The 21066-nt window shown below is 43.9% G+C and overlaps 1 protein-coding gene across 2 annotated transcripts; it reads right to left on the minus strand.

The window, feature by feature from the left end:
* Window positions 1–5: 5 nt before the first annotated feature.
* Window positions 6–19184, minus strand: CERS5 (ceramide synthase 5). 2 transcript variants are annotated; one of them, XM_086768831.1, is made up of 10 exons: window positions 18957–19184; window positions 12892–12997; window positions 10646–10776; window positions 9598–9655; window positions 8947–8997; window positions 8166–8258; window positions 6687–6815; window positions 6295–6401; window positions 4272–4428; window positions 6–1386 (listed from the first exon to the last, which is right to left on the minus strand). In XM_086768831.1, exons 1-10 carry the CDS (start codon window positions 19154–19156, stop codon window positions 1234–1236), a joined length of 1185 nt encoding a protein of 394 aa, XP_086624957.1. In that variant the 5' UTR covers window positions 19157–19184; the 3' UTR covers window positions 6–1233. The 2 variants fall into 2 exon arrangements, with proteins under 2 accessions (XP_086624957.1, XP_086624958.1); XM_086768832.1 differs by lacking the exon at window positions 8166–8258.
* Window positions 19185–21066: the final 1882 nt, after the last annotated feature.

A 21066-nucleotide genomic window follows, 5' to 3' on the forward strand; every position in this document is an offset into this window, starting at 1 on the left:
AGCAGTCCTGCTGCTCAGAGCGACAGAACAGGGGCCTTACACTGTCCTTATTTTATTTTCTAACGGTGAAACATGCCGGCCAAGTTTCTGAAGCATCTTTTAATCGGAGATAAGAGTAAACAATGGTATAAAATGGTCACAACTCAAGAAGTTTCAAAAATTCTGCTCATGATTTGACACACAGGTCTTCCATTGCCCCTAAGTACCATTTAGTAAAAAAAAAAGAAGCAAAGCCTATGGTGCAGCTGCCTTTCCAGCCCAGGGATTCCTCCACACAGTTGCAAAATCAGAGCAGCAACATACACATCTGTCCTGGAGCACAGACAAGCAGGACTGAAACATCTTATTTTGTGGGGAAAGTTAAACAGCCCACCAGTACTGGTCCGCCCTCAAGTCCTAGCTTAGCCAACTGTACCCAGTAGGTCCAGAAAAGTTTCAAAACCACAACTTGCAACAGAAAAAAAAAATAAATTTAAAAGGCATGTATTGTGATAGTTGTCTCAGGGGCAATAAACCACCCCCCTCCCCCATTTCAGAAGGCTGTAGTCAAGACTTCAGAGGGGCTTGCAGCACCAAAATAGGCAGCAGAGGCTGGCCTGGTCCCTCGTGACAGCAGAGGTATAAGCTGTAAGCTCCTTACCGCGTAGCACCCCGATGGTACGTCAGAACAACGCTTCTGTTGTCGCACAGTCCAGTCCAGAGCGCGGCTGTAGTCCAGAGCGCTCGCAGCACGACTGCGAGAAAGTCTCTGCCGCAGCCGGGGTAGCTTGGACGTAGAATCGCAGGACCCTGCGTTCTCCGTGCTCTTAAGTGGCTTCTGGAGTGCACGCAATCGATACGCTGCACCGGCACCGGAGCAAACCGTCACGGAAGCGGCACCGTCACCCTCCTGCGGTCGGCAGCCAGCCTAGTCCAAGCTTGTTCTGCCTTGAGTTGATCCTAGTAAAAACCAGTTTGTCACGAACAAAGACACCTCTGCAAACATCGACGGGACTAAGATTTAAGTACAGAATGGCTTAAAGTGAAGTCTGCGGCTTTGTTTTTGCCCTAGTCATTGGCTTTATCCCTTCTGTTGTGCAAAGCCTCTGACTGGTCTGGATTATGCCCATTTCAGATTGGCTGGAGGTTTCTGGGGAAGGGGTATCTTGATTAAAGATCACTCGGGAATGTGGAGCTCAACACATCTAGATATTTAAAGACAAGTTCGTGCTTGCTCAAGGCCAACCCACAGCCTTACTCCTCTTCTGTCCACTGGCCACCAGCCACATGGCCATTAATGCGGTTGGAGCCGTTACTTGAAGTGCTGAAAATTCCTTTTGTGTTGTTGGAAGTCACATCCTCCTCTTCAGAGCTGCTCTCTACGTCACTGCGGTCATCTTTGGATACCTGAACATTTCAAGTGAGATTTGGAAAGGGGAGAAGGGAAGTTGAGAATTCACAGAAAACAGCAGTTAGAAGGTTGTGTCCATGCGATCAACCAGCTTCAGTCACCTTCTACATGACATCCCGCATCACTTCAAACTCACGAGGAACCCGCCATCACATACAGAATGCAAGACATGGACACTGAAAATGGTAATTTGCAAATAGTTCTGTTTCCCAAACACGCTCTGCATCTGTGAAAGCACTGCACTTTCTTGCTCACCAGATGAGAGGACACTATCCATCTTTGGTTGGCCTTGTCTTCCAAGAGCTGTGTTCTAGACTGGTTAAAGGCTGCTTGTCCAGACAACAAATTTGTTTTGAATCAAAAAACTTCTCACACCGTAATCATCAGTGGGCACGATGACCAAAAAACACGCACGTATCCACTTTAGAGAGAACATTTTGTCCTGCAGGGAATAGCTTTGATATTTTAAAAATTAACCAGCCATATTCATCACGTTGCTGTTTGCACAGAGTGCCTCCCGTTTTCACAGCGTGTGGCTCATACATGAGAGCTCATTTACGAGCAAAAGCCTGTTTGGACAGCGGGCTGTAGAGCAAAGACAGCTCTCTAATCCGGCAAACACCTGCTCAGGAACAGAGGGAGCATCTCAGCCCAGAGACCTAGATCTGCTTTACAGAGTCACGCCTTTGGTTAAAAGACTGACTGCAAATTTGATCTGTACGTGGGATTTCGGACCTTTCGAAGCAGACCCAGGCGCACCCGCTGCCGGCTGCTCCGAGTGCCGCGGGAGGGCACTGCACCAGCACGGCAGATCCAGCCGCACAGAGGCGAAGGGAAGAGATCCCAAGCCCAGCCCTAACTGCAAACAAGCACCTTGGCTGGCGGCGCGGTGCCAGAGCCATAAACGCAGCAGCGCCGGAACGGCCCGTGCTTTGCATACCCCCAGGCAGGCTCTGCACACTTCTGCCCCTGCAACTATTAGCCCTCATTGACTTAATGCGCGAGCACTTTGCGCTAGCACTAGCACGTTTCCAAGGGTTTCAGGATTTCATTCCCCTCTGCTTGCTTTGAGTCAGGGTTCGGGCTTTTGAACAGCACCGGGCAGGAAGTTTTTGAACTCGAGGGAAGATCTGGCAGAAAGCCGGGTAAAGTTAATGATCTCCAGGATTGGTTTTGATAGGCCTGTTGGATGTTCTGGCTCCTGTCTGTGCTAGACCTTTTGATATCTTTTTCCCACTCTCCTGCTATGTTGGAAGTTCAAAGGGTCACTGGAAGGAAGCAGAAACCCCTCGAATTTTTCCCCATTACTTAGGAGATAAGTGACTGTTCTACTCCTTTTCACAAAAAGCATTGCACTTCTGTCCTCTTCCACTCAGCAGTGTTAATGAGCACTAAAGACAGATATCAGAGTTTCTGTGGGCGTATAAAAGCAGAAAGGTGAAGGTCATGCAGCCAACTGACGGGAGATAAGAACAAACCCCAGGACACTGCTTTGACCTTTGGAAAAAGTTGTATTTTAGCATGCTGTCAGAACCAGCACTGTATCAACCAGGGAGAGAAACATTTTCAGAGAAGGCACCAGCCATCTAAACCCCAAGACCATAGCTTTGCTTTTGTCTTAGCCTTGAAACAGACACAGATGCGTTCCAGTGAACAAAGCAAGCACAGATCACACTTACATGCACAGGATAAACCGTGCAGCTCCAGAGGGCACACAGAAAAGGAGTAAGAAAAGAATGAAGACAGAGCTTAGAGTCCTTTCTCTGGCTAGGTCACCTGGACAGGAGAGAACCAAGGAAAGGCAAAAGATGTAGGCCTCAGGATACAGAAACAGCTGCCCAGACAGAAAATAAGACATTTGCAGTAGCAGCTGTGGGGAACAGATGAAAAGACCATGTGCGTACTCTGAAACATGCCTTCCCCTGACACACTGCCACAGACAACTACGATATAAATATTTTTTCAAGGTTACATTCCATGTGTAGGGGCAGCTAAGTAGCCAAACTCAAAATAAAGTAGAGCCATGAGAGAAACTCAGATCAGAATACCAAATATCTGATTAAAAAAAAAAAAAAAAGCATTTGAGCTGTGAAATGAGCTGCTGCTCTCTGGTAGCTGCAAAGGAAGTGGCTTCTCTTATGAGCTGGCTGGGTGTCAAATTAGTTCCTACATTGGCTTGCTCTGTCTCGCGATGAACTACACCTTTTTGCTCAGCAACTGAGGTTGCAGCTGAAAGTCAGCATTGTTCACTCTTAGGGCAAGTCCGTTGCTAACCAGCTGCTGTAGTTTCATCCTCCCTCTGCCTAAGACTCCAACACAACTGAAAATTAGAATACTCAAGACTGAAGCCAGACTGCAGTCCATTAGCCCAGTGACAACCAGCAAACTCCAGTGCATTTCTGATCGCCCTTTCTCCTCTGCACGCTGCAGCTCAACGCCTGGCCTGCCCTGACAGCCTGTGTTCATGCTAACAAACAGAAGATGTGTAACCCTCACCATACCCCAAGGACCACCTGAAGTTCTAAAGTTGGAAAACATCCTATATGATTGCTCAAGAAAGAGCCTACTACCACCTTAAACTCCAAACAGGTCTGTCATTATCACTATTACTACATCATCTGAACACACTGGAAAATGGTGTTACTTCCCTGCATGACCAGAACAGAGAGGAAAGCATCCCTGCCTTTATATTCACCTGGCAACTCAAGACTGCAGAGCAACCAAAGTAAAAAAAAAAAACCCAACTTGCTGTTTTACAAAGCATTCCTGATGCAAGTCCCTTGAGAACTAGTACCAGCCCTTGCTCAAGGGCCCAGTTTCTCATGATTGCTTCTCAGGGCTTGTAGGAAAGAGGACCCAAAACAGTGACCGGCAATCTTACCTTTCCCCGCACGAGGGCCTTGTAGGCAGTGCGAATGATGAGATAAGACCAGATGATATGCAAGACCTGCAAGGTTATCAAAAGGCCGTTGAATAGCCACCATGAAGGATAAGGACCAATCAACTCCCAGCTTTCAAACAGGGTTGTATTCAAAATCCTAGAAGAGATCCAGAAACACATTAGAGATCAGCTGTGCTGGTAACATGGCTTCCAGCTCTAAATTAAGACGACTGGCCAGATGCACAACAGTTTGTATCTCATTTAAGCATCTGTTGCTTTGCTCCTGACAGAGCAGCCATGCAGCTAGGCTCTTGCCAGAGTTAGGAGACAGACTCAAGCTAATTAGAAACATTTGAACTGAGCTACAAACGGGAGAAGATGTCAATGTTCTGCAATTTGGTTACACATACAGATCTGCTGCCAATTTCGTTCCCAAAAGCATGAGCATTTATAACAACTTTACGGGAAGTGATGTCAAGCTGCACGGGTCATCAAAACAACCATGAACACATTCGTACTTGGGCAACCTTCACCCATATTTAAGGATCAGGAAGGAATTTGTTCCCAGTAGGCCTCTCTCCCTGTGCGCTGTTCTCTTCCCTCAGATTTTTATAGATTCCTCCTGCCAAGCTGGAGGACTAGAAACTGCTTTATGGACAAAGCTTTATGCTTTCTTTCATGGCTGTTTTGTTGTTCTTGTCGCTGGGAGTTATTGCCAGTACTTAAGTAATTTAATAAACACTTTAGATTTTATGAAGTAGAGAGGTATGGAGAGATGTTTAAAGACGTCATTAATTTCACACAGCTTTTAACATCTCACAAGAGAAGAAAAACAAGTCTTTCAAAGAAGAACCCAAGTGCCCCAAAATGCAGCTACAGAAACTTCTAACTCACAGCCAGTTTATGGATGAATTAAATCCAATTCCAGAGATCTGTTGGTATTTTATACTGCTAGTTCGGGAAGGGAATACACGTGAAGGATCTGCAATGCCACTTGCCAGATTTCTCTACAAAGCTGAGGAATTACGTTACAGCCAGTGGAAAATACATTAAAGATTTATGGGATTGCCGAGCGACAGCGTGATGCAAGAGCATCACCTCATGACAGACAACAGCAATAAAAACAATGACAACTGTCTCATCTGTCACTGGATGGAGCCTATGAAGATGCAAGAATTAAAGCTCTTCCTTATCCAGACTCCTCTGATGCATTTACTGGAAACAAGCAAGAACTTCAACTGCAACCCTGACCCCAAAGCATAAGTATTGTTTCTGCCTATTGTCAAGGCACCCAAAAAGAAGGGGAATGCAAGCTGTCCATTGCCTAGCGCATAAACACATGCAGTAGAACCTGAATAAACTGAGCAATAATCAGGTGTAACCAAGTTTTCACCACACTCTTTCAACAGAAACAAGAAGTGGATAACAACTCATCCACAGAACCACCTCACCAAGCGTGACCTAGTGAGGCGAGAGGGAATCTCATTATAGGCCGATTAGCTATAAGCCATTTAGCCAGGGTTTTACCTCCCAAAAACCAAAGACCTATTTCAGGCTCTGAACAGTCACGACACAGGGATAGGACACGGGTGTCTTAAGAATCAGGAACTGCAACGATGACTAAGCCAGATACTCAAAAAATCAAATTTACCTCAAGAGACCGTGCCTCATTTGTAACTATTTCCCAAACTTCTTAAGCAAACAACCCCTCAAGTCTTTCAGAGCAGATACTGGCTGACTTGGCTCCAGCTAATGAGCACTGTCATCATTTTGCAGTTTGAGGAGAGGGGCCAGCTGTGTATTAGGATTCTAGTCACTTCTCGCACTCCCTCAGCTGACTGTTGAGAGATATTTTTTCAGTCATATGCCCAGCTGAACGTACTGCTCCAAACAGTACTTGGGTTGTCTGCAACTTCAGGCTGCCTTGAGGGACAGGCTGGAATTCTTGCAAGTCGTCTAAACACAAAGGCTTTGCTTAAAGGATTGGAAGAACAAACAAGACCTTACAGCTCAAGGTGCTTACCAGAAAGGATAAATGCCCAATCGCGTAACAATGAATACAACACCAAAGAGCATGAAGAAAGCATCACATAAACGTTGGTACTTGGCATAATTGGCTAGCTTTGCAGCCTAAAAGAGACAAGGAACATGAGAATATTATTCCCTTTGTGCACTCATGTAATTACCAGGCTGTAGAGCTTCAAAAACCCTCAAGCCATCACATTTGTAAGGAGTTTGGAACATTTAGGGATTATTCTCAGCACTAAAGCAGTTATGAGGAAAAGCTGACAAGGCAGGATCAGCAGCACAAGTTTTACGGCATATTTAATGCAGTTTATCAAGAATGGGCAAGTCCGCTTGCTCCCCTGAAACCACGCTAGCATTAGGTACGCCAAGATTTGAAAGGAAACTCACCTCTAAAAGGAAATCTGATGCATCATGGAGGCACAGCACCAGAGTTCCAACCCGCACCATATTATTCATGTAAGAGAATGTAATGAGTCCAATTGTAGCCAAGTGATGGACAAACATGATCAGGAAGTCCTGGAAACAGAAAAAAAAAATGAATGAAGATTCTTTGGCTGTCAAACAAATACAAAGGTTTGGAAGGCAGCCACAAAACTGACTAACTGGGGTCAAAGGATTACTTCAGTTCAGACTCTGACTCCACATTATATAAAGCACAGCTCATCACACAACATCAGCCATTATCACTAAAGGTTCCAGAAAGGTCTCTCCCAGCATTTGTGCTCCTCAGAAGTCAGAACTCCGCATACACAGGCACAGCACAGCCTCTGTGGCATACACATGCAAGGTAAAGGCAAGTATGCCTGCAGATCCCACTGGAAAGATCGACAGGACAACATACAGCCTTTATTTTTGGCTCCTTTTGGGTTTACAGTCATATTGCTAGGCCTTTCAGCTCTTGGCACAAATTTTAAATATGCTGCTGTTACTGTTGCCAGCGTGCAAAAGTCTGCCAGAGCATAGCAGGCGTAGAACTCAAGATAACCCACCAGCAGGAATTAGGGCACTTCATTGAAAAAATGTTTACAATACAGATACGTTCAGAGCTGTTTTCCAGTTTAGGATCCATCGGTACAACACTTCCATGTCAATGTACCTTACCACGCTGGCAGTGGGGAAAGTCATCTCCTTTGTTAAAGTCAGAGTACAAAACTAAACACAAAACAGTATCACAGATGCTGTCAATCACTCCCTTTCCGCAGCTCTGTAGTGCCCCATCTGCCAATATTCCAGTACAGAAAAAAATCCCAGGCAAACTTTTCTTTTCGAACAGCCAACGCAAGAATCGAGACAATTTGCTACTTTGCAGTCTGTGTAACAGAAGCAATAAACCGTGATTTACTATGAACTGTTTTCCAACAGCAACAATAAGCCAAATCCTAGAACGTAGCGCAACGGAATTAGATTCCGGCAATCACGACCAGTCATCATTCTGCTACACACAGAGATGAAAAATTACTTAAAAACCACATTTATTATTGCTTTAGTGTTTGCCATTTTCTCATGCGGCTCAGCAAGGTACTGCTTTGAGCATCTCATTTTCATGTTTTCTTGCAAGCCTTCTAATGACCTCTATTTTTACACAATGATTCGATAGCTTCTTATTGGGAGGTATTGAGTGATTCTGTTCTTTCCCATGGAAGGTGAAACGAACTCTCAAGGATATACCAGGTTGCATATCAGCCTTGCTCCTCCCTTTTCCCCAGGAACGGGTAGTGATTACAGAAGGAGGTAGGCTACACAAAGATATGAATGAGGAAGAAAACACAGTTATTACTATGCTTTAGCTTTACTGGCCAGACACACATTTTTTTGTTAGTCCTATCTATTTAGCAAAGTGGTTAGTGCAATTTTGGTTAATCTCACCTTCCGTTTAATGTCTGTAAACTGAGAAAACATGAGAGACCAATAGAAGGCCAGCTCCAAGATATAGTAATAATAAAGCCTGGATGTTAGAGGCTGGAAAACAAACAAAGATAGCATGGTTAGAAAAAAAAGTACTTTAAAATCGACTTTTTCCTTCTTGCCTTCCCATCCCACTCTGTTCCTCCAGGATGCTGAGGCATAAGTTAAAAGATTCAGAATTAAAGTTTAGTAAAAATAAGCTTAAGCAACAGACAACTTCCTCTAGGCTTAGTCACACAAACATACTTGTGTGTTTGAGCTTTATTGAAAAGGAGTAAGATATCCTCGTCAATATTTACAACTCAGCCTCTTGGATTAGGAGAGCCAGGCACTGAAACAGACTGGTTGGCCTCCACACAATCATACTTGCTGCATAATGAAAACAACACTGTAAATAAGCTACCAATATAATTTTATGCATTTTTTTCCCACTTTTAATAATCTCAGCGGCAAGTAAACATAAAGTGAATATGAACTGAGTCAGTTCTATCTGAGGAAACACTGCTGTTCACAAACTTCACAAGGATCTGAAGACACAGAGTAAATGCCATCTTTGTGCCCTCCAAAAGGGACGGCCACTCGCTAAGGACAAAGCTTACCAGGTTGCAGCCTGTGCAGCATCCACAGCACAGAATAATGAGAAGCACTCAGGTCTACTGAGTTTCAATCCACTATTATTAACAAAAAAAATAAAACCTGAAATTGTGAAAAAAATGGAATCTAGGCAGTGTTTATCTCCTACCTGAAAAGGGTAGTTGTACCAGCACTGTCGTGTGTCCCAAAACCAGGGTGCCTAAAGGGAAACAGTCATTATTCTACTGGGTTTTTTCTTCCCTATCATCAAAGGCAGTTGACCACTGCAGTAGTATTTCAGTAAAATGTTATCTTTATTCTACCATTCAAGCTAAATTTATTGTAAAACATCCTAGTGACTTAAAAATATTCTTTCTGCAGTCAAAGGCAATTTAGACTGCAATGGAAATTTTAAGAATAATCATATGGCTGTAAATAATAATAAAGACCCAAAGAGATGAATCTGTATCCCTTCAAGAGGGAGGCAAGACAAAAATAACCAGCTGTCCATAGCAAAAGCAACCCGGTTCCGTCCCATTCTAGGGTTACAGGACAAATAAGTTTCTATTATTTCCATAATGAGAGATCTGCATAGAAGCTTTCCCATAGCGTAAAGAAGGTCCTTAAACAGAAACCCCAGGATCTCAAATAAGGGAACATAAAGATGACTATCACCACTAAACACCCTTTGTTTTAAGCTAGGTGCAAGCACTGAGGAAGTGACACAGGTAGTCAAACCCTCTGTATTTCAGCAGGACAGCCAGGACCCAGCTGCATGCCACACAGAACAACAAGGGAGCGGGATGACAGACCAACTCACCGTCCAGAGAAACCTGATTCCATAAAAAAATATACTTAAATAAAATGTAAATCTCCACCTGGAAAAAGAAGCAAAAATTAAACTTAAGAAATCAAAATAGCCTTTGATTAACAGTTGTAACAAAAACTGGAACAATTGTGAAAAAAACAAATTCTGACACCTGAAAAGCTTTCACCCATGAAAACGTAATCCTTCATTTGTAAACACTTAATGTAAGGATAAATCTATTTAAGAGTTTTCACAACACAAACGAGTTTGCATCAACAGTCAAGTTTGAAATAAAGTTCTGAGTGAACATGCATCATTCTTATGCTTTTTATACAACAACAAGATAAGTAATTGTTATCCAGAAGGTATCCTAATATATATATATGTGTCCCTCTTACCTTGTGGCTTTAAGTAGACAAAACCATACTGGGGGAAGAATTAATATGAAGAAAGTTACTGGAAAGGAAAGAAACCAGCACAGAAGAAATAACAAGTCAGGAAAAAATATTCAGGTGCTACTACACTAACAGAGGTAACTACAAGCATTCAGAAAGAAACAAAGAACACAAGAATGAACTGAAATGAAAAGAACAGGAATCCAAGAAGTGTCTATAAAAGTATATACATCACTGTGTAAGCCATAAGGCCGCTCCTTCTGGGAACAAACGCTGGTCCACAACATAACTGTGCAGACAGCAGACTTGTCTTCAGCATAGTTACTCAAGCTGTGCACACGCGTACATGCGCACATACAGGCGCACTGAAGTGCTACGTTTGCATTAAGGACCTGGTCCACTGTCTAAAGCTGCTCACCGCTGACAGGAATAACTCCTGTGCATGTGTTCTGGTCTCTCATGTATGTATGCAATATATTTTAGAATACTGAGTTCTAAAAAGCCTTCCTAACTTCTTTCATTTGCTTATATAAGAATTTATCTTCCACCAGCCAACCCCGAGACGCTATTTTAAATTAGCAGCTGACCACACTTTCAGTTAGAAAAGAGAATACACAGCTGGAGCTTTAAGATGAAGCCACATTTTGGCCTCTGCACAAACATACATGCTCTCACAAAATTTTGTGAGGGTGGTGGGTTTGTCCTGGTTCCTCCGATGACGAAACCAGCGCTGGATCTTTCGAACATCCCAGTCTAGCTGCTTTGACAAGCCTTCTAACCTTTTTCCATCTGGAGACTGAAGGAAAATAAAACAAGTGTCATTTCTCCTGCTTCTCAACCTACTTTCAGTCTGAGACCCCCTCTGTACTACGATTAAAATGATGGACAGATAAAAAAAACACACACTAGGAAGGCACTACGTACAGACTAGAAGCAGGAACCCACTGCCACAAATGTTCATTCAAGTTTAACCTCCATAAGCCACTAATTACTTAATTATTCAGAACGCTTTTGGTTTAACATTTCCTCACCTATTTCATCATTTGACTGCATATTATGACAAATAATGCAATTGTTCTGTTTCTTAATTTGGGGAGAGAAGATTTTACAGTGTCCTGTCCTACCTGTTAAAACCTGCGCATCAATTCAAACAGTCCAGAACTCCGGAAGATCAAAGCTGAATACATGTAAGCGTTGCTACTCACGGCAAGTTTAGGGAAACTTTAAAGCAAGAGTTGGTTTAACACACCAGATATTTGTATATTCCAAAAGGGCATCGTAGAGTTGATGTTATTTCCATTATCAAAGTTTATAAATAAAATTAAATTTGAAAATGTAAATAATTGTATTATAAAGAATCCATCACTGTTCTGTGAATGAAAACTCTACTGGCAGTTTATTTGTTTGAATAATGACATAAATGTATTTATAAGAGCAAAGTGGACAACACCTGATAACCACCTCTAAAATGGCCCAGTGGTGAGGTACGCCCCGTTAGATTCAGACCAGTGTCCTTTTAACAAGCTCTGCCAGGGAGCTCTTACAAGTGAAAGATGATAAACACATTTTACTACTTGAGTTACAGACAAACCCAAAAACTATGCAGAATGCTGATTTAACAAAGAGTCACCTGACTGTTCCACTGAAAAGCAAAATCATCCGTCATTTGATTTTCAGTACTGAGACCATGACTTTCCTGGAATTCCATCACAATCAAATCTCTCTGCACGTTACTAGGCTTTAACGGTTTGGGCTACCTGACACTTCTGCATTGGAAGTGAACCAGCCTCAAAGGAGAATTTAGAGCTCCAATTTCAGAACAGCAATGAAATCTTTCCCCTACATCAGTGCCACCCTACTTTCTGGTTCTCCAAATCCAACAGCAGACACAAACATACTGGTACAGTTAAATGCGACTGTTTTCATAAGCTAGATAGATTTTGCACAGCAGGCGTCCTCATGGGTTTCCTAAACATTAATTTCAAGGACATCCCCTACATAAAAGTCCTCCCCACAAACCGCATCAAATCATAGGGACTTTTCAGTTCGCACGTCATCCAAATACCTCAAAACTTGAATGTTCCCATGAGACAAGTTTCAGTAAGGTTTTTATAGAATTTCCCTTCCATTCACTGAGCACTTTATCTGCTCCACTCAAGATGAAGTTCAGCATCACCAAATCAGAACAGAAAACCTTCCATTTAATTATCTTTAATGAAAATCTATCACGCTGTCTGCGTGGATTTCACCGTCAGCATTCAACAGAGTACAGACAGTGTGGAATTCTGTAATTCTGAAGTGAAGGAGCACTGTCAGCTTAAGTGAAAGAAAGGCCGTGAAACAAAAGAAACACCTCCTGTCAACATTTAACATCCTATTCTTTCTCAGGGTACACCTCCACTGACTGAAAATTTCCTTGAATAACTGACTTCCACTGTGACAGCTGTTGTCCAATTCCACAGTAGATAGCAAAAATAAGGAAGGCATTCACACAATGGGCCAATAAAACCAGCGAAGGAAGATATCTCACATAAAAGAGTAGAACTTTTCCAACAGAAAGTGAAAGATTCTGGAAAATTTCTTCTTAAACCAAGAATTACCACCTGTTACAGGAGTTCTAATTTGGACAAAGGCAGGGAACTAAAGGAAGAAGCCTTGCACCTTTCTAAAAAGAGAACATTTTTCATTCAAAAAATAAAGATTCTTCTGCTCACAAAAGCATAGGTCAGCTATAGAGAGAATCTACTTTACTACAAGAAGAACATGCCAGAGGCAAAGTAAAATAAGAACGAACACAGTCACTGTGCGTGTGAAATGCATTTCTCTGAAACCAGAAAAGTGGAAGCAAAAAGCCCTCCCATACTCTTACTTACAGGTCTCAACTTCTAGCAGAATTTGAAGCACGACTCACCTTAGTGATGGATGTAAACACTTTCTCTAAAATTGCATTGGGCTGGGCTCTGTGAGGTCCACTGTCTTGAATGCCAAGGTTGATGGCACATGGCTTGGCAATAAACCTGAAAGAGTTCCAAATAAAGAGCTAGATTAAAACAAGACAGCTATTTCTCTCCTCTGCCTAAATCACAGGGACCCCGACTTGTCACCAACTGCAAAACCTATTCAAAAAGCTTTTGAAGATCTCCACTCACTTTGCTTAAAAGAAACTTCAGAGGTGAAGTAATTTTATTAGTCCAAACGGCAACTGCAGACAGCACATACAGTACACACATCTAAAATGAATAATTAGATCTTAATGTCCTTGGCTTGTAAGGATCAGAACGTGTTCCCCCCAGCGATTCTCATTACTTGGAAATAAAATAATAGATTACTGATAGGCATCCTCTGCGAGCATAAATGCTAGAGACCTGGCAGCCCTATAAGCAAAATGCCTTATTTCCAGAATGCGCTTTGGTGTCACACAACTCAGAAAAAAGGGAAGTCCAAATGACATCATTCCTAAAAGACACAGATTTGGGGTTTTTTTTTTTTGGTCTTTGGGAAAAATAAAGTGGCTTGTTTCCTTAGGGAGAGTGAAGATGACGTAAGAAGTTACTCAGCCTGAAAGACCCAAGATTCTCAGTATTTCTCAGTCCTGTAGGCACTGCATATTCCAAAAGCTGATCTAACACTTTGTGAATTTTATAGCACAGCCACTCTGAAAACAAGCCTGGTTTTGCAACTAAAATGAACACGTACACATACAAAAATTACTAGGTTTTACTGTACCTTTGTGTCAGAACGGGCACAGGATTCTACAGAAAATGCACGCGTTACCTGAACAGACGAATTATTCTCTCTCCTGTTGGCAGGCAAAAGAGAGAGGCTTCAAGGAACAATTTTTATTATTTTAAAAAATCTATTATTTTGAGAGAGCGAGCACAAGGAACCTGTTTCTCAAAACGGATTTCTGAAAAGGACCCAACACTTGCATCATTAAATCTATTTTGCTTTGAAACAGAGATTGTTTCAGAGACAACTGCACTGAAGACAACAGATTACACACAGGTTAGAGACTCAGAGTGCCATAAAGCAGAAAATGCTGCTTTTCCCAACCACTCCGTCTGTTACCATTTCTCCTTTGTTTAAGAGATTAAAATTCAGGAGAATCATAACTCTCAGTGCTCCAACAGCAGTCATTCTTGGGAGCACGTCGTTAGTATTCCAGTAACAAACAGCTACGACTGCGTTTAAGAACAGACACAGGTTGTGGGGTTTTCCCCTTGAGAAATTACAGATCGGCTCATGACTAATCCTAAAGGAACTCCCCTGCTCTCAGAAGATACTAAATAAGTAACAGACACCATGGCCCCAGGTTTCACTGTCCTGCCCCATTTCTTCATGTGTCCTCTTCATTCAAACAGTCATAGCTTTAAAAAAAAAAAAAAAAAAAAAAAAAAAAAAAAAAAAAAAAAAAAGGAAAAGGTGATTTCCTTTTAGCTTGGCTCAAAAGGCTCACTGCTTCCTCTACAATCTAGACCACTAGCCAGAAATCATGTTCTGATGTTATGAAACATTTGGCTAGATCCTCCAAAAAGCGCACATCTTTATACTCTTCTTTCCTACAGGATATACCACAATAACAGCAAAGAAGTACACATGTGCAATTCCAGGATGCCAAATATTTTTATTTCATTCTCTGGACAAGGTGCTTACAACTCTATAAAAAAACTCCTGGCCTGAAGATACTCAGCTTGGGTCAGTTTTCTCACATAAGAGAGGAAACCTGAAAAATCTACCAATCTGCACATTCAAAGAATTTATTATTCAGGAGAGTCTTCCTCTGTTTTAAGAAAAAGTAAAGAAGAGAAGGAATGGTTAAGACAGCTCATAGTGATCCATACAAAGTTTTGACATTATTTTAGAATTCAAACTGTGAAGCATCAAGGAAAGAAGAAACAGCTTCTCCACAGGAGAAAAAAAAAAAAAGATGCAGAAATAATTCACTTTGGGACCTAAAGAATGCATAAAAAAAAAAAAAACCAACAAACCACTCAAAAAACCAAACCTCAGCCTCAAAACATTGCATGAAACTATTCCTGAGTAGTAGGCTTCCTTGACTAGCAGGCTTAGGGGAAAATTAGAGATGTTTCCTGAAACTGGGGGGAAGGAGGGAACAAAAAAAACCCCCAAAAGTAAGCCATGGGCCACAGATACAGCACAGGACTCAAGTTACTCAGTCAAGCATGCAGATGACCAAAGAGCAAACCAAAAAAAACCTGCACACACTTCTGGGTGCACAGAGGCAGACAGACACCAACACAGGCAAGCAGACAAGTTACAACAATGGGGCAGTCCCGGGCACAGAAACAGGAAGGAAAAAGGATGGCAGCAATGGATTTCTTTACTTTTAAGGAAGTCTAACCCAACGCCGTAACATAGCTCCTCTAACTCCGCAAGCAATGGCTGCATGCAGTGGAGATGTCCCTGTCTCCCTGACTAGCCACGCAAGGTGTTTCCACCTGGGCTGGGCATGGCTGGCTCGTGCTCATGAGTCCTCGGAACAGCCACCGTGCAATCGCTTTGAGCGGCTACTGCCTTGCAGGTGGAATAAGAAGTGAATCATCAATCCTGTTGTCAGTCAGAAAAATATCAAGACAACATGTTATTTTCTTTAAGTGCCCATTAAGGAAAACTCATACTGAAAACCTCTGCGGCATTTTGTATTTTTGGTCCCAGAACAGGTTTTCAGATGTGCAAGTTTTGCACTGTATCCCACAAAGGAAGAAATTCTGCATAGCAATAGCAGTTAAACACCAAAAAAAAAGGCTGCCCAGACAGTAGGATTTCCATTCTTGTGGATATCCAAAACCAAAGAGCACAAGACCATGAGCACTCTCACTCGACTAAAACATTGGCCTTGCTTTGAGGAGAGGATTGGACAAGGTGACCTCCACAAGTTCCTTTTAATCTAAATTATTTTATTATTCCACAGAAATCTTAACTGCAGCAACTGTTCCCAAGGTCGACTTACTGCCACACCTTTCCAGCAATGAATTATCATCACTTAAATACTTATATTACACCGTTCTGAACAGGTATCTGCTCCTTGCCTCAAGTCATACCTACCAAGCTACCTTTTTTACAATAGTTATTAAGACAGACTGATTTTGAAAGCAACACCAATTTTCAAGTACACAAACTCATATGTTATAACAAATATTTCTCAGGCATGTTGTACTTCACAAACCCAAAGGGAGAATCCTTCCTTTTGGAACATTCAGGTTTCTCTGGCGACCCCCTCTTACAGCTCTGAAAAGGAAGAACAATCTGCGAAACAGTAGGATTTATAAAGTATGCACGCAAAGTAAGATTTCATCGCTCCATAATCTCTCAGTTTCACTGTGTTCAGATTAAAACACCTCATTCCACAACTGTCCGTAATTTTCCAGACCTGATGAAGTAACATCTAAAATCACTCTTTTTCTCCCCCTCAGCTTGAGAACAAGCTGCAGATCCTTCCTCAGACCTGCAGAGTAACAAGCATATCTGTTACTGAAGGGCATTCCAGTGTCATTATAAACACATCGTATGAATAACAGCCTCCAGGTTCTGGCAGATACCTGTGAATTTTTTTTTGTGCCTGCAGTGGGACGAGATGTGTAAGGAGAAGTAACAGCAAGTATAACCAAGAAAAATAAAAACAAACTCGTGGGCAGAAGTCCTTCTTTATCTTGCCTGCACAAAAATCCAGCCCCCTACCACTAAGTCAGGACCTTCCTCTGGGAGTCTTGCCTCATCTCCATAGCCATATACTTCCCACAGTCAGCCTAACGAATATTTCACCAACATCACGATGCACAGGGTAATTTACAGGAGCATTCACTAAACAGAAATGCGTGTCAGTGTTACAAGTGTCAGTGTCACAAAAGCACTTCCTCACACTGAAGATCTACAGCAAAAGGAGAGAGAAAAGAAATAAATTAAGATAAACTAACACAAAAGAGCTGCACAAGTATATAATTCAAGTTCTGAGTCATCTGATTGCCAGACGTGTGTCGAGGAAGACATCTGACACAGTCATCACCAAAGCCTGAATCAGGGTATATGGACAAAGGGATTTTAAGACAAATCTGAACTTCTATGACATGTTCAAAGTGGCAGGAGGAAAGAGAAGAGCACTTCTTAAAAATTACAGTCTCTTAAAATAAACATACTAGCAACTGCCCTGGATGTTGCTCTCACAATCTGCTTTCACTTTAGGATACCACTACTGAGACACGCTACAGGAAAGACACAGCTGAAAAAAGGAACAACCCTCTCAGGAACCAGGCCATGATCTCTAGGTTTTACCGTTTAGGCGGGCAACTTAATTTGTCATTTGACCGCTCCCTAAATTAACACCGCAAAAGAAATTTCATGAAGCAGGTAGGTATTATCAGGATAAAGTAACGACTAACAGGAAGATTGTGTTTCTAGGTGCGGCAGGATGCTCTGTATCTCTCCTAACATCTCATACTCCAGAGAAAAGAGAATCTTCTGCACTTCTTCCCCAGACTAAGAGATTTGGACTAAACAGGGCTCGGAAAGCGAGGAGATCTTCCTACAATATCCCTTTTGGGGGTACTGTTCTGTCTCACAACTTCCTTTCCTTATCTGCTGACAATATTGAACATTTGGCCAAGACTAGCAGCAGCACGCCAAGCTGGGACGAGATTTTGGCACTGCCACGTGTGTTCCTGGGTCCTCTGCACTGGTTTGAACTGCCAGCAGTTTTCTGAAGCGTTTCGGTTTTTTTGGGGGGGTTTTTTTTGAAGGGCAGAAAGATAAGATGATGGAAAAAAAGAATCTCTCAAATTTCTCTCCTACTCTGCTGACCTGCTTCATTTTTCTCCACAGTTCACCTATCTTTTTACTTCACCTCAGTCTTCTCTTCTTATTTAATTTCTGAAAGCTCATGAGAATTCACACTTCTAACAGAAAACCCACAAAACAAAACCAACTCGATTACTCCCTTTGGTCCTACAGCCCTTTTCATGCTTAGAAATACTTTTGCCCTTTCAATGTAGAAATTTAAGATTAAATCAATCTTTAATGAACTACTTGAACAGGAATACAAGGTGTCTCGGTCTCCTTCACCTAACGGTTTTCCTAAATAAGCCACTTTACTAATTAGTATCTATGTCACCCACACAGCCTGCCCTGTGTGCGGCTGTTAAGAGATACACATCGCAGAAAGGATAAACCTCTGCCTCAGGGAAGAGTTAATATCAGATGTTTATGGATACACAAGCAAATTATAAGTACTGTATTACACCTGTTTATGGCCAGATACGATCATCTGCATGCACTTCCGTCATGCCCGAGATGCAGGGGATCCACAAATTGTTTAATTATATACCAGGCCATGTGAACAAGTCCTATTTCCTCATCCAGGAACTGACAAGGAAAGTACAGAAAAGGCAGAGACCAGCAACGCACGGAAACCGACTGCAGACAGCAGCAGCCGGTTGCCTTTTGCTCGCCCAGCTGAGGTTCTCCTGGACAGCAGGAGAAACAGAAGTGAATTCCCCAGATTTTTTCTTGCACTACCTCAGCATAAGGCACCGCTAGCACTGCAGGAGCCTGTCGGGATCCGAAGCCGAGGAGGAGAGGAGCCCTACGGGCTGTCGTGACAGACACCGAGCGGTTCCCGGGACAGGTTTTCCAGGGTTACACAATGTTCCCTTTCCACGCAAAAAGAACCTCGGGAGACGCCGCGGGCGGAAAGCCCGCCACGGCCTCCGCGGAAGGCCTCCGCGCTGCGCGAGGGGCGAGCGGGGGAGCCCAGCCGAGCCGCCCCGCCTCGCCTCCGGCCCGGCCCCGGGGCCGCCCGCCGCTCCCCCCCGGGGCGCTCCGCAGCCCGTTGCTAAGAGACACCGGCGGCCTCGCCGCGCGCTCGCCGCCGAGGCGGGAGCGGGCGGCGTCCCGGCCGCATGAGCCACCCGAGGGCCCCGCCGCCCCGGGGGAGCCCCGCGGCGGGGGCGGGCCCGCGCTCACCTCTCGAAGAGCAGCCGCACGGCGAAGATGCCGAGCGCCAGCGGGAAAGCGGAGAGGACGTGGCCCGCCCGCGGGTACTGCAGCCCGCTGCCCGGCGGGCCCGGCTCCCCGGCCAGGTCCGCCCACGTCACATTGTGCGGCAGCCAGAACCGCTCATTCCAGAACCAGGCCCGCAGCGCCGCCGCCGCGGCCGCCGCCATCTTCCGCCTCCGCCTCCCTCCCGGCGGCCGCAGCTCAGGCGGCCACCGCAACCGACAGCGGGGCGGGGCCGCCCGCCAGCACCGCCCCTCCCCTCCCGGGAGCGAGGGCGCATGCGCAGGCGGAGGTGGGGGGGGCGTCTTCGCTGGGCCACGCCCCCGCCGCGGACCGTTAGCTCGGAGCAGGCGCGGTGCGGCCCCGCGCTCCCGCCTCAGCGCTCGCGGGCGGCTGGCGGCGCGAAGGCGGGCGGTCAGGCGCTTCCTGAGCCCGCGGGGGCTCTTCCACGAACAGAGACGAGTTGTTCTGGCTGAAGAAAAGGTCCTCGAGACGTGTCTTTAACGGGGCGTAAAGCATCAAAGGTCTCGGGAAGGGAAGGTCATGAGCCTTCCTTCTCCCCCAAGGAGGGCCGCGGCTGAGGCAGGCGCCGAGCCCGGCCCTGCCCGAACGCCCTGGAGGCGATTGCTGCTGAACTCCGGTAGATAAACCCCCTCCGCTCCCCCCCGGGGGGCAGGATTCCTCAGAGCTCAGGCAGGACAGTGTAGAGTCTCCCGTGAAGAGTTTGTGGTAAGATACCAAAGATCGGTTTTACTAATATTAAATAGCGATGTGGTTTAAGCACAAAACAGCAAGAGGATGTGCAACTGGTTGTCAAAGTTTAAAATATTCCTTACAGCTTTTAAAACATTGAGAAAAAATTGTTTTAGCTTGCCACTCTTGAGATGAGGATTACCAAGTGACAAAGTCTAACTTTGCGTAAGCTTTTCCGTTAGGTTCTCAAACTCTCCATAAGGGTGGTCAGCATCAATTTCCCTGTACGTTGTAGCAAATGATCCATCTTTCATATAATAGCTCTTTTGGCATCTGTCCAGTTCAGAGCAAATTAAATGGCCCATTAAGCACTCAAATACTATGATAACGAATAGATTCAAGGACAGGCTAGATCATGATCTGTTCACTATTTGTTAATCAACGACTTTATTTAAAAGTACCACTTGTGCTAATTTCTCCTTGAAGACGTTCAGGCAGCCTGAGTGAACGGTAAGGGTCCTTGTATCTCAGAGACTCAGAGATGACTCAGATTTAGCCAGAACTAATGATGTAGAACATGAATGTCTTTGGTAACTGCACTCAGTGTTGCTTTAGTACCATGTAACCGTGGATGCATTGTAAAATTCAATTGTGTTTCCTAAGAAACAAGTAGTAGGCCTACTCATAAATCCAAGTCCACAACAAATATTCTTCCCTTCCTTTTCAAATAGACTTAGCACAATTTCCAGTCAGAAAGATCTCCAATTGCTTAGTAATTGGAGGAAATCTGATACCAAATCAATTATTAGTAAGAGACGAAGGTTACAGAAAGCAGCATGTGCCTGCACATCAGCTTTCTTAGTTTTGCAATAGGTCTACTTGTACAAATCAAGTGTTACTTCTCCCTTAAAAAGAAAGAAAAACTAGCAGTGGGTTGTACACCTCATGATGTGCAACTGCCAGTATCCTCCAGCTAGACAGCAGGCTTCTTTTCCCTTCTCTCTCCCCGCTTCCCCTATATACATGTCATACATACATGCATTTTCTCATCCTGCTGCAGGACACACTGCATTTCTTCTAGGTATTAACCTCTGTCTATCCCAACCAAACCCACCTCAGGCTTAAGTGAAGATAACTGCGATGCAAAGCAGCTTATAGGAAGCAGGGAAAAAAGACCCTCAGTTGTCCTCAGCTACCATGCCTGAGAACCACCTGAAGCCAGAAGTGGAAGTGTAAAATACTTGCACGTCCTTATTTCTTTTGCCCATCCTGTTCTAACCCGTCTTCCACATGCTCTTGCGTATGAGAACAGAATCTGCCCATTTGACTGTCAAGCAGAAAAAAAAGTGGACACACAGTGTCACCTAGTGGCACCAGAAAAATC

This window comes from Chlamydotis macqueenii, chromosome 29 (genome assembly GCF_036417535.1).
Source record: "Chlamydotis macqueenii isolate bChlMac1 chromosome 29, bChlMac1.mat, whole genome shotgun sequence".
In the NCBI taxonomy this organism is placed as follows: Eukaryota; Metazoa; Chordata; class Aves; order Otidiformes; family Otididae; genus Chlamydotis; species Chlamydotis macqueenii.